Source organism: Embiotoca jacksoni, unplaced genomic scaffold, assembly GCF_022577435.1.
Source record: "Embiotoca jacksoni isolate LCO1_2020_lvr unplaced genomic scaffold, fEmbJac1.0.p SCAF_4, whole genome shotgun sequence".
In the NCBI taxonomy this organism is placed as follows: domain Eukaryota; kingdom Metazoa; phylum Chordata; class Actinopteri; family Embiotocidae; genus Embiotoca; species Embiotoca jacksoni.
In genome coordinates this window covers 16,479,914-16,493,484 of record NW_027185392.1, presented here as the reverse complement: position 1 = coordinate 16,493,484, position 13,571 = coordinate 16,479,914, and the positions used below count along the sequence as shown (strand labels likewise).

General features: G+C 41.3%; 1 protein-coding gene across 1 annotated transcript in view; it reads right to left on the bottom strand.

The window, feature by feature from the left end:
* The window catches only part of dchs2 (dachsous cadherin-related 2), a 32,885-nt gene extending 20,460 nt beyond the window's left edge, over positions 1-12,425 (bottom strand). Inside the window, exons 1-8 of the mRNA XM_069166916.1 lie at positions 10,669-12,425; positions 7,566-7,757; positions 7,187-7,418; positions 5,854-6,090; positions 2,269-3,297; positions 1,980-2,167; positions 1,024-1,123; positions 729-886 (exon numbers count right to left, since the gene is read on the bottom strand). Of these exons, the coding sequence (XP_069023017.1) occupies positions 729-886; positions 1,024-1,123; positions 1,980-2,167; positions 2,269-3,297; positions 5,854-6,090; positions 7,187-7,418; positions 7,566-7,757; positions 10,669-12,414 (3,882 nt within the window). The 5' untranslated portion in view covers positions 12,415-12,425. The remainder of the gene's footprint in view (positions 1-728; positions 887-1,023; positions 1,124-1,979; positions 2,168-2,268; positions 3,298-5,853; positions 6,091-7,186; positions 7,419-7,565; positions 7,758-10,668) is intronic.
* Positions 12,426-13,571: the final 1,146 nt, after the last annotated feature.

The window sequence follows — 13,571 nt, the reverse complement described above, 5'->3', positions numbered from 1 at the left end:
GAGCCTGTGCAAACCCGACTAGATTACTGTGTGAATTTAAAGTTACAATAAAAGGATATAAGCGGTGGTAATAAACAGGGAAGCTCAGAAAAGAATGGGAGCTGAACTCCAGGTCTAATGACTTTAGTAAGAAGCTCCTTTCTTTCTATGTGGAAGTTGCTGGATGACTTGCTGCATCAATATTCTTGTTATACTGCATATTTACGGTCTATAATTTAGTAAATTTTCCTTTCTTGGTTTATTCTGTACACATGACATACATTATATTGTATGTCTGCACTGATGGAGCGATCGCTCCAGTGTTGCTCGTTCTGCGGGTTGTTTTTTTTCCTGTGAAGGTTTTAGTTTATTTTTTACTTATCCAAATCAGGGCTCTAAGGTCAGATTCTGTAAAGCCCCTTGATGCTCATCTGTTAGTTGTGATGTCAGGCAATATAAATCAAATGATCTTACTAATGACTAATAATAAACTCTTAATTTAGCCTAAGAGCTTCTGCAGGGAGCTTCTAATAACTGAATGGTAATTCACTGAATGATGATTTAGAATATAATAAGAACTGTATACTGTACTCTGCAAAGGGAATTGCTAAGGTCTCACTGGTCTTACACTAAACTCAATTTCAAGTCAAGCCTCCAATTTAAATCTCAAAGAAATATGCCATCCATGTAGCAGGGATTTGCTTATAGAATAGGATGAATTAAAGTAGTCAGTGGAGGACAGACTGTACCTGTACATTAATGACTGCAGTGCCCTCCTGAGGCGTGGCGCCGCTGTCCCTGGCAGTTATCTTCAGACTGTAGTATGGTTCAGTGTTTAGGGTGAAAAGTTCTGTCGTTCTGATGTCTCCACTTTGGCTGTCAATCTCAAAGTGTCCAAGGTCATCGTCTTCAAAACCAACGAGAAGGAGAAGTACAAGGTGGTGATACTTAGGGTCTCATTATTTAACGGGTGTATGGTACTAAATATGAATAATATAATGTATATTTCATACAGCAACCTCCAAACACACATGTACGACTCACCTGTGACCAGTGAATGAGTAACTGTTCCGTTCTCTCCTGCATCCAAATCTTTGGCAAACATGTTTGTCACCAAAGATCCTGTTGGTATACCGGCCCATATCTGCAATAAAAGAGTAATATGTACATAAATATAGTACATGTGACAAAATACCAACCAACACTAAAGATATATGTCTATGTTTTTGTTTAATTAAGTCTTATTAAGTCCTTCCTTTATACATGTTTCTGTCTTTTCTAGTTGTTTTATGTCTTATCTACATCAGCATAGGCCCACAGACCAGAAACATGCCACCAGAAACCAACAGAAATCATCTCATCTGACAAGAGTGCAACACACATTGATCCTCTGGTGAAGCATCATGTGACAGGTGAAGATGTCGAGGTAAAGAAGCTGAACTGTGCATCTGGAGTGTTGGTGCGAGTTGAAGGTAGCAGATAGGGAGAAATTATGCATCCTATATAATTGAAATTTCTTGATCAATAAACTGCACCAATAGCTGAAAAACGGATGCAGAACAATAACATACATTGACCCATTTGCTCTTACAAAAAAGAAAAACCCACCCACTCGTCAGAAACTGTAATTTTTAAAATTTCTCAAAAAGTGTGTATTTTTTGGTAAAACACTTGGTAAACTGGTAATCCAATATTTGTGATGATAATAATAATAATTTATGAAAAAAATGTAAGTTCTAATTAATAGTTTAAATTAATTTTAGATGTTTATTCTCAACTCTGCTTAAGAAAAAAGGCAATTGTTTTACTTTTGATATTGGCAGTGGAGAAATAGACAGAAAATGTGGGGAGAAAAACTGAGTATGGTAAGATGGAGACAGAGAGTGTTCGTGTACTGTATGTTATACCACATGTTATACTGCATGTTAAAGTTACTGTATCACCTGTCTACCCGTATTAACCACTTGACCACTGGACGTTGAGATAGGAGTCATTCTTACCTGCACATTCAGCTCTTTGCTGGCAGGCAGGTGTGTAAACTGTGGAGCGTTGTCATTGATGTCAGTGATGAGGATGTGAACGGTGGCAGTGGCATTAAGACGAGGGTGACCCTGGTCTGTCACCATCACCTTCAGACTATGCTGGCTGTGCTGCTCCCGGTCCAACGCCACCCAGTTGATGATTTCACCTGGTAGGGCAGAGGGGAGACAGAAGAAGGTGAGGACACACTGCTGCACAGTAAAGCACAGGATAAAGTATAGATGGTGTGATTACCACGAATATTTTTACCCGTTTTAGAATTGATGCGGAAGAATTTCCCATCTGAGAGCAGGATGTAGGACAGCTGGCTGTTTTTGCCAGAGTCCTTATCGACGGCTTTGACTGTTCCCACCAGGCCCTGCGGTGACGACCCCTCTGACACAGTGAAGTAGTAAACCTCGCTGCTGAACACCGGGGCGTTGTCATTGATGTCCAGCACCAGCACTATCACCGTGGCTGCAGCCGTGGTGTTTGCCGGCGAGGCCTCCCTGGCTGTGGCCAGCACTCGAAAGCGATACCTGGACTCTGTCTCGTAGTCGAGGTTGTGGGAGAGATACAACCATCCAGTCTTTGGGTGAATCCGAAAAGGAGCAGGAGGGAACCCAGCTTCTGCCTCCAGCGAGTAAGTGAGGCCGGAGTTTGACATGCGAGCTCCGCGGGTCCGGTGCGCCCTCACCTGAATGACCCGAGAGTCTTTCCGGTAGCCCTCACCGATCTCCACCTGGTAGACCAACGTCTCGAAGGCCAGGCTGTCCTCTGCAGCTGTCCGGTCTATGTTCACTGAGAGGGTCAGTGTGGAGCTCAGCGAAGGTTCACCTTCATCTTTAGCCACAATTTCTAGGCTGTGACTCTGCTGATGATCCACCTGCAAACTCTGATTTAATATAACCGTTCCAAGGTGGCGGTCAACAACAAACGGACAATTTCTGCTGCTTTTCAGGTAATACTGGACCCTCCCATTAGCTCCACTGTCATAGTCATGTGCATGCGCGATGAACAGCACTGTTCCTGGCAGAGTGTTTTGTGACACTGTGATGGTGTCACGACTTTTGGTGAAGACGGGGGCATTGTCATTGACGTCAGCTACGGTGATGTTGACCTGTGTAGTGCTGTACACGGGAGAGGCGTCGGTGTAGGACTGAAGAACCAGCAGGGCGTAGGGCTGAGACTCATGGTCCAGAGGTTTGACATTTAGGATCAGACCGGACTTCGGATGGACGGAGAACAAACTCAGAGGGTCTCCAGAAGAGATTCGGTACGATACAGATTCCACAGAGTCTGTGAAGACACACAATTTTTCATAGAAACATTAAAGACAAAACAATAAATAGCTCACAGAAATCACACATTTAAATATCTTACAGACTTTTAGTCGCTGTATTTAGACATGCGGAAAGTTTTAATTGCTTACATTTTGAGATATCTATCAGACATCAATTGCCCAATGGTCCTTCCAGCAATATATAATACATTCAGAAAAATATCACATCAGCATCATCCTAGAAACAGCTGCTGTGCCCTCATTTCATATTACAGAAATAGTTGCAGTTAATATACAAGGAATCAACATGCTTTGGTGTTTTGTACTGGAAGGAAATTACACAATATGTGTGACAATGAGAGCCAATTAAACATCATGAAGAGAAAATCAACAATTCATCACTTTCTTTTTGTATCCGTCTCATAGTGTAGACCAACTTTGTGAGTTTACTTACAACACACAGACAACAATGTTTGTCTGATGTGTTTTTTCCACAAAGAAAATGAATGTATTACTTAATTATTATTATTAAGGACATCTACTCCTGCTCCCTCATTAAAAAAAAATCCAGAGTCTATGAGGAATAGTTAATTCTGTGGTTTAGTTGCTCGGCACAAGATGTCTCGTACTTCACTCTAAAGTTCAATTCGTGTTTGTACACCAAAAAGAACAGAAGGCAAAAGACATGTAACCACTAATGAGTAACTTATTTTAGTCCTTTATGGTGAGGTTTCATCATCCTCATTCAACCAAACACATTTTTTTCAACGACAGTTAATTCCATTTATAAAAAAAAAAAGAAAAGGAAATATCGTTTTGAGTTCACATATTCTGTATCAAGATTGATTAGTTTGTGAAGTCAATGAGTAACAGTCTCTTTCCTCCGTGTGCAGGCTCACTGACTATCGAACCTCTTTTAAACAGGTCAGTAGTCCGCATAATGTGTGTTATTTTTAATGTATAAACATTAGGTATAAATCAGATGGAGAAAAGTACTGTATACTGTTATATCTGCAGGAGAAAACATGAATACACACCACACACACACACACACACACACACACACACACACACACACACACACACACACACACACACACACACACACACTTGATAAACAACACAAACGTAATTACAATACAGGTTGGAAGATCCCATTAATCCCCTCCAAGTGTTTGCTGTGTTTGAACTGTAACTACAAACCACTGAAACAAGCAAAGAGCTTAAAGCAGCCCAATGCTCTTGTTTCCGCTAAAAATTGGGGCGTTAATCGGTTAATTAATTAGACAGCCTTAAATGACTGTCTAGTGTAGGCAAGTGGTTTAGAAACAAAAAGACTGTGAAGGGATAATCCTGGTAACTGTGGAGCTGGGGAACCCCCGTGAAGAGAGCAGACTTTAGTGTTCATTAGTTTACACAGGACACAAATCATAATTTATATATATACATTTATATATATATGTTTGCACTTCCAATATTTACACTGTGCTCACTTTTTAACTCACATCTAAACAACAAAATAACATCAAATATACTTTATTTATTAATGGTAAAAAAAAAAAAAAAAAAACACCTGTCTCTCTGTACAGTTATGATGGGACAATGTTGGACCTGTAAGAGTACAGACACAATGACTATTCAAACATGTAGTCAGTCTTTGACCTATCTGTCACATGTCCATGTGGCTAAAGAGGATTAAAGATTAAACTTCCTCTTTACTGCTCGCCGCTTCATGTCTGGAAGGAGATTTGAGCAATGACAGTGATTGCTCAATTGTTTTTGTCACAGACAAATCCTGCTTTAATACTGTGTTTGTACAACATCCACAGGTTTGTTTGAAAGGACAAGGGAACAAAGTTAGTCCTAATATTAAGACATCTAAATAAATAATCACAAAACATTTGCTTACCCGTTTCATATTAATCAGAAATATGGCTTTTTTTTCCCACATTAACTTTTGCTCAACTGCAGCTAATCCTAGCAAGCAATTTGCAAATTGCTAAACCATCTGACCTGCATTTCTTTGAAAAAATAGAGAACACCAGAGTTTGTATTTAAGAATCACACTAAAGAATAAATTGCCAACTTAAAATGTTTAAAAAGCAATTTTCAAGTGATCACAAGAAGGACAAGCTAATCAGAGAGTGTATTATAGACTCAATTACAACCGGTCACCTTTCCTGAAAAACAGGCAAATTTTATTGTAAACAAAAACACTCAGAATCGCTACTTCATCTGACTACTGTCTGGGGATGTATTGACCATTTTTTTTCTCCCATAATCACAAAATATAAACTCATGGTATGAGCAGATACGAAGTACTGATTCAATACCAAGGCAAGTATTTTTGTTGGTTTTTCTTTGTTATTTTAGAAATGTGGAACTGTTTGTGATCGTTCAAGAGTGTTCAAGGTTTTCACATGCGGTTATTTGCAGACAAAGGTTTTTTGGTTTTAATTATCACCCTGCTATAAATCACTTTGTGTTTATTACAAATATCAACCTCCACCTGTCACCCAGCCACTCTGAAACCAGCTTGGACAATAAGGATCTGAGCAGACACACACACTCACCGGTTGGGTCGATGGCCTCCACCGTCCCCACAGACGTCTCCAGCGGTGCGTCCTCAGGCACTGTGAAAGTGTAGCGTGACCTCTGGAACACAGCTGGAGCCTGAGCGCTACGTAAGACATTGATGGTGACCCCTGCAGGTCTTGCTGAGGTCAAGCCATCCCCATCCTGTGCTGTTACAGAGAGCGTCACACTGGCAGCACCCAGGTGGGTCAGAGTGGAGGTGAGGAAGAGCATTCCTGCAGGAACAGAGAAATGTTCAAGCTCAGTTTGCTTCATCGAACTTCAACAATCACTCTGATGTTCGGTGTTTTTAAGGTTCGACTAAATATTCGTACTTAGTTTTACTTTTCCTAATGTAAAAGTTGAGATAGGAATCAGATCAATTAAAATCAACAAGTGTTTTGAATGACACATGATGTAAATGATTTTTCAAGAAGAAATTATATTTTTCAAGCTTTTCAAATGGGAGAATTCTCTTTTTTCCAGTTTTATTCATCACTGTAAAAGTATTAGTTTGAGTGTCGGTCGACAAACTAAGTTCTTTTGTCACCTTTTGAAAACTATATGGAGATAATATTACTAATTTATGACATTTTGTAGAAAAAATGTTTAATTGAGAAAATATCTACCATATGAGAATGGAAATATCTTTAGTTATAGCTCAGATTAAAACATTCTTTTGAAGACAGGTCTAATCAGGAAGGCTGCAAAATTACAATATAGACACAGCACTGCTACACAGCACAAACGATACCCAGTTCAGCTGCACAGACATCATAAAAACAGATATTTTCTCACTATTGAATAATTTTACTACTTAAAATTGCTATTGTTCAAAGCCAAATCTGTAACAGAAAACATCTTTTTTATTTTTTAAGTAAAAAAAAAAAGAGTTTCCTGTATCATCAGACATGCAAAGTTGGACATAAGCAGGTGGAAACAAAATAGCTGTTTGAAAGTGGTTGTCATTTTTTTAATTTGGTGTGACAATGTGACTGAGTAAAAATCTTTTCTTCTCGTCTGCTTTCATGCAGATCTAAAGCTTTTAAGCTTTCTGCACCCCCGCTGCTGAGTGGTGACACTAGCAATCATATCAATGGGATTTACACAAAGTAAGTAGTTGTTCATCCCTGAATGCTGCCACTAACCAGTCACAACTTACTTAAAGATTCGTGAGAGGATCTAATTGACAAATCAAGCTTGAGAAGTCATTTAAATACAGTTTGAAAACTCCCATGTCACACCTGAAACAAAACCTCCTTCTACTTGGAAAAAACCCCCAGTGGATCTACTGAAAATGTAAAAAAATAACCTAAAAACATAATTGCCTACCTGTTTGTTTATCCAGTGCAAACAAATTGGACATGTCCCCAGGAAGGATATCGTAGGTGACCTGTCCGAACCTGCCAGAGTCTCGGTCAGTGGCGATAACGTTGAGGACTTCTGTGCCGGGCTGTGCGTGGCTGCTGATGCTCACGGTGTACTCTTCAGGGTTGAACACTGGAGCGTGATCATTCAAGTCTTCTACCTCAATGTGCACGTAGGTTTGAGCGCTCAGGCCGTCCTGAAACAGAGTAAAGAGGGGGATTTTGAAGGGGCAAAATGTTGGAGATTTGTGAGTCAAATCAAACCTGATCTTCTGATCATTGTGCAGAAAATCAGCTCCAACTCCACATCAGGGATACATGTATTCAATAAAATGCAGACTCACTGGATCTTCAGCTTTGATCAGAATGTCGTGGACCGTCTGTCCCGTATCTCGATCAATATCCTGCGAGACGCACAGCTCTCCTGTGTGTGGGTGGATTTGGAAGAGGGGGTGTTTGTCCTGTTTGTCAAAGCCATCTGACAGAGAGTATAGCAGCACGCTGAACTCAGGGCTGTCTGCATCTGTGGCAACAACCTAAAACAAAGAGAAATACAGGTCTGAGGAGGAGAGGGGCAACAATGAAAATACACTGCATGTGTGTCTCGGTGGAATGGAGGCACGGTATCTGTCCATCTGAACGAGTTCACAGCTGATGCTGGGCATCTGTTGGGGGAAACATGTTTTTCACACAGCTGTGAGGAAACCAAAAGGCAAACATGCTGAAATTCAATCCTCCAGTCTTAGTGAAAAGTAGATGGGTGCAGAAATTGTAAAAATAACAACTAATGAATGAAATAGCTTTTTCCTCATCCAGTTATTTAAATAAAGTTTAGACAATTAAATAATGATGATGGGAAAAAAATTATATGATCATTTAAAATATTAAATCGGCAAAAAGTGATTTAGCAAGTTCAACATGGATAATAATTCATATAGAGCTTTAGCTGCTAAGAATATTTCATTTCTCCTTAAAGAACCGGCGATCACCTTGTTATCGTGCTTTAATTAAAAGAACTTTCCCCGGGATCATGAGCAATGGCAAATATTTACTTTCAATTCCTTCTGATTTACTGCTGACTTCATAGTGACGACCTACGAAGTCTGAACTGCACCTAACGACTGCTTTCATTTCTGATTAAGGTGACAATTACTTTCTTGATTACTCAATCCATTTTTCGGTCTGTACAAAATGAGATATGACCAAAAATAATTTCCCAGAGCCAGATGTGCACTCCTCAGATAGCTTGTTTTTTCTGACCAGCAGTCCAACATCCAAAAATATTTAAAAACATTACTATCAAAGATAATATTTGCGCCTTTGGGGTAGAAAGCAAATTTTTTTAAATCAGATTTTGCTTGATAAAGAGCTTCACTCCTTAAAGCGGTGGCCATTTGTTTTTCTGTTGATTGCCTATTTGACTAATTGACAATAATTTTAGCTCCACAGTCTTATATTTATATATTATATCAATGAGTAAATTAGTATTTTATTTTTGTTGTACACATTTTATTCTTCAGTTAACTCAAATAATTTGGTTTTGGTATTTTTGCAGTATTTCACAATCAATTGTAAAATGATCCCTTGTAATTACGCACCTGTTATTAAAAGTAGTGCAAGCCATATTGTCAGCTTTGAGTTTTAACCTTTGTGGTAACTGTGAATCATAACGCGAGTCTTGTTCCGTTAGAGAAGGTCAACATAATAAAAGCGTAATAATAAAATCCCCCAAATCACGGGGTGAGGACTAAAGACAGCAAACGTTGGAGTAAAAACACACCTCAGAAGTGACAGAGTTGCTTTCATGTTTGGCGTGCCCGTGACTAAGAGACACATTTTACCCAGAGAGCGCTCACTTTCCAGTCATAAAAATGGTATCACCTCTGAGTTTATGGACTGATCACAGGAAGTTTTACAGACGTGGGTCAAGGTCTAATCAAACGTGTAGCACACCCAGCAAGTTTCTGAACCACAGTTACTTCTGGGAATGAATTATTATATATTGAAAAAAATACATATTTGAAAAAAATAACTTAACTCAAAGAAGGGTTTGTCATCTGTATTCTTATAGCTACTTCCACCATTAATCCTTTTACTTTTTCACCCTCTGATTCACACATAGTTGCATTATATTTGGCTGACTTTGTTTTTCTGAAGGTACTTTGTGTTCAAACTAAAGGCCAATTGTTTTCATGCAGAACAACACACTTCAAATTTTGCCTGATGTTAAAAGCCTGAAAAAAAGCCAATAATTCATTTTTAGTCTTAAATCAATTCAATTATGTGTAGAGAAGATGCTGTACTAAATAAGGCTTCATTTGTAATGACCTTCAGCTTGTGCCAGGCTGCAGGAGTGTCGTACCAGGCATCACATCTGTCATATCATGGCCACAGCGCTGAACTGCAGAGGCTGCATGTTGTGTGTGTTTACGAGGAACACTGATGCCTTTGTGCAAACAGACTGAAGGCTACTTTTGTCTTAAGACAGACACCGAAAAACTGAGAGACCGAGGTGGGGGACGTCAACAGTGAGGACTTCTGGACAAACTGGACAGATATCTGCAGCTTCATTAAGTGGATGACTCGGAGGAGTCAAACTCTCCACTGGACTGTGGATGTATCAAAGTAAAATGTTACACATGCACGTGATTATTTTGCTACTCAGATCATTTAAAATAAAACTAAATTATTTAGCCTTTTCCAACATTTCACATGAAAATGAAAAGATTTGAGAAAAGTCACTGTGATTTTCTTCTTTCTTATTCTGTCAATCAAATCAAAGCCCATTCTTTTCAGGGTTGTAAACCAAAGGTTGTCAACTACAGTTGCACAGGATGCTTTTATTTCACTGTCGAGGTAAATAAGAGGAATCTCCGTGGACTAGTAAGATGAGTTCATATGGGTCACTTTATGCATAATATGAAGCAGCATATTTCATCATTTAACTTTATAAACTCTCCTTCTTAGATTTCTCACACACCTCTTACACAATGGGCATGAGTGGATGTTTTTTGTGGTTATTGTAACTCTCCAGCTGTAGTGCTGCTTCCATAAAACTTACGGCCTAAACTAAACAAAACATAACTATTTACTGTGTTCTGTAGATTATCCTGAGTGAGTAGAATGATGTTTTTGAAAAGGCTGTGTTGCTGCTGAACTTATGCTTTGGTCTCTAAAAAGTTCATTATATCACTTAAATTGGATGAAATGCATTTTGGTAGTGTCAGAGTTTCAGACTTTTCAGGTCCTATTTGCTTTTCCTGTTAGCCCTCTGGTACATATCTGATAAAGGCACAGAAATTTGCTCCAAAAGTATCTGAAAAACTGCCCAGAAAGCAGCTGCAGTTATTTCAAAAACCAAAACCACGTCTGATATGAAAAAAAAAAAAAAAAAGGACTTTTGTCGTGTTATGAGTAAACCCTTGGTGCTAATTATCTCCAACATACTTGTAAAAAGCAGCTTCCAACGTCACTGTGCTCTGCTATGGACACGTTGTACAGCTGCTGCTGGAACACTGGCTCGTTGTCGTTGACGTCCTCCACCAGCAGTGTGACTGTAGCCGTGGATGACAGAGCCGGTTCCCCTCCGTCCGCCGCCACCACCAGGAACCACACCTCCATCTGTGTCTCTCTGTCAAGAGCTGTAGCTGTGGTGACCAGGCCGGACTCCGGGTCGATGCTGATCAGGCTGTCCTGTTTGGACTTCAGGACGGAGTATCTGATGTCGGAGTTGACGCCTTCGTCTGCGTCTCGGGCCTGAAGCCAGATGAGGGAACTCCCCTGAGGAGCATCCTCGGCGATGCTTACAATGTATATGTCCTTCTCAAAGACTGGGTGGCAGTCGTTTGTGTCAGACACCTTCAGGAGGAAGACCATCTCACTGCTCAGAGGAGGGCTCCCAGAATCCGATGCTTGCACCTTCAGCTCATACAGATCCTTCTCCTCCCTGTCCAGCTCAGAGTCCACACACAGAGCATACAGGAAATCATCCGTCTGCTTCAGGGTGAACTTCCCATCACCTCCTTGGAGCGTGACAGTGAGCCTCTCCTCCACGAGGTCGGGGTCTGACACTGAAACCCGGGCCACATAGTGCCCAATCGCTGCTGCCTCTGACACCACGGCATCTCCTGTCTCACTGAGAAATAGCACATTGATGGCGGGACTGTTGTCGTTGATGTTAAGCACCTTGACACCCACAAAGGTGCTGCTGTACTCGGGCTGAACCCCGTTGTCTCTCGCACTGATGATCAACTCATGGAAAGCCTGTCTCTCGAAATCCAGCGGCTTGTTGAGGTAAACCACTCCGGTGGTTTCATTGATGGAGAAAACTTCATTTGGGTCGCTCTGCCGCCTGTTGATCTCATAAGTGATTCTGCCGTTGTCGCCCAGGTCGAGGTCGGTGGCGTGCACCTGACACACGGCAGACATGGTGGGAGCATCCTCGCGCACTGAGGCGTGATACTCAGTCTGGTTGATCACAGGGGGGTTGTCGTTCTCATCCAGGATGTGGATGTTCACCTGGAGAGTCCCTGTCCTGGCTGGGATCCCGCCATCGAAGGCCTCAATTATCAGGAAGTAGAAGTCCCGTGTTTCTCTATCTAGTTTGCTGTTAAGAACGAGATCCAGGCCGAGGTGGTTCTCAGATCCACTGCGATAATCCAGGTGGAACAACTCGGCCATCTCACTCTCTGTGATCCTGTATCCCTGAGTACCAAACTCCCCCTCATCCTGGTCTAAGGCACCTTCCAGTTGAAACCGACTCCCTGGTGGGCTCATTTCTGATATTTCCAGTTTAACCTCCTCTGAAGGAAACACAGGTGAATGATCGTTCACATCTTTCACCTCTATCTTCACTTTTATCATCTCCCCGGTGAGAGTGGCTGCCACAAATTCATACCTGTGTCTGCTCTCTCTGTCCAGAACCACAGCGGTGGAGATGATCCCCGTGTCTGCGTCTATTTCCAAGTCCCTGAACACGTACGAGTCTCTGCTCTCTGAGATGAAGAACCCGGTGCTTGGCCTGCTTAACCCCGCTCCCAGATCTCCGACGATGGTTCTAGCGGGCAGACCCTCTTTGACGGACAGCGTCAGGTTGAACACCTGTCCGAGACACTGCGCGCAAAGCAGCGACAGGACGAGCGTCTGAAGGAGCCGAGTTGATGCTTTCCGGCGACCCATTCCTCCGCTACACATGGCTCTGAGCTCTTGTGGAAGCCGAAGTGACGCTACATAATTACGTGTCAAAAATCAAACTCCTCAATCAAGTTTTAGACAAAGTTTCCAAACAAAAACAGGTGAACTCGTCGTGCGTGTTTGCCCGCAGGAAAGCAGCCAGCAGTCATCCTCCATCACAGGTATTAAGCGGGTCGTCGCGTGATTTTGGAGACTAGAAATCCCAGGACCTTGTAGCTGAAAATCCCCTGGGCTCCTTCACCCACCGCGACACTTGTGAGTGGCCGTAGAGCGCCAACCCGCAGTGCGCGCTGAACACACCTCCTGGCACGCTGCGCGCCCCACCCTGATCAGCTCCATCTGTGGCCCTGGTTGTTTAAGATTTAAGTAGGCCGAGAGATTATCTTCAGTGCCGCGTGCTGACAGGTGGTGTTGTGTGTTTGACTTGTTGAAGATCCTGAAGTGAGGTTCTTCGGTTTCGGCTTTTTTTTTTTTTTTATACACAGTCTATCATTTTGCCAAAAGGCCACATAGTGTTGGGGTGTCTCCCTCTATCGGGAACAAGGAAAACTTTTACACTCCCTAAACCTGGCCAATTATGGGCTCAATTAATCCTGTTGTTATTTACCACCCGATGTAAACCCCTTGCGCATGTGCATAAAAGATTCGTATCCTTCAAGGCAAAATAGTCTGTCTAAATAATCAGTGTGTATACTTTGCAGTTTTCAGCTGTATTATGGTATCAAAATCAATTATTATCTCTCGTCAGATGACGTAATATATGTTTTTTTTTTGTATTCGCAGGATTCCTGATTAACAATAACTGAAACTAATGTTTCTGAACATTATTAAACACTGTAATGGCGTCACGTCATGGGATAAATAGGTCTCCAGAAATATTTACATTTACAATAACAACATACAAGCATAATGTAAAAGCATACGTGTTACACGTTCTACCTATAGTCATCTATTGTATTAAAAAGCTTCAGTTCTTTGTGCCACTAAATCAATCACTCAATCAATAAATACTCTGACAGGACACATTGGAAATGCTTTTCTTGACACAAAGATGACACCAAAAACTCCATATGAGTGCATGCACATATACAGGACAAACAATAGAGGTCATTGTGGACCTCTCATTGGTCCTGCAGGACAGAGAGACCATCATGTGG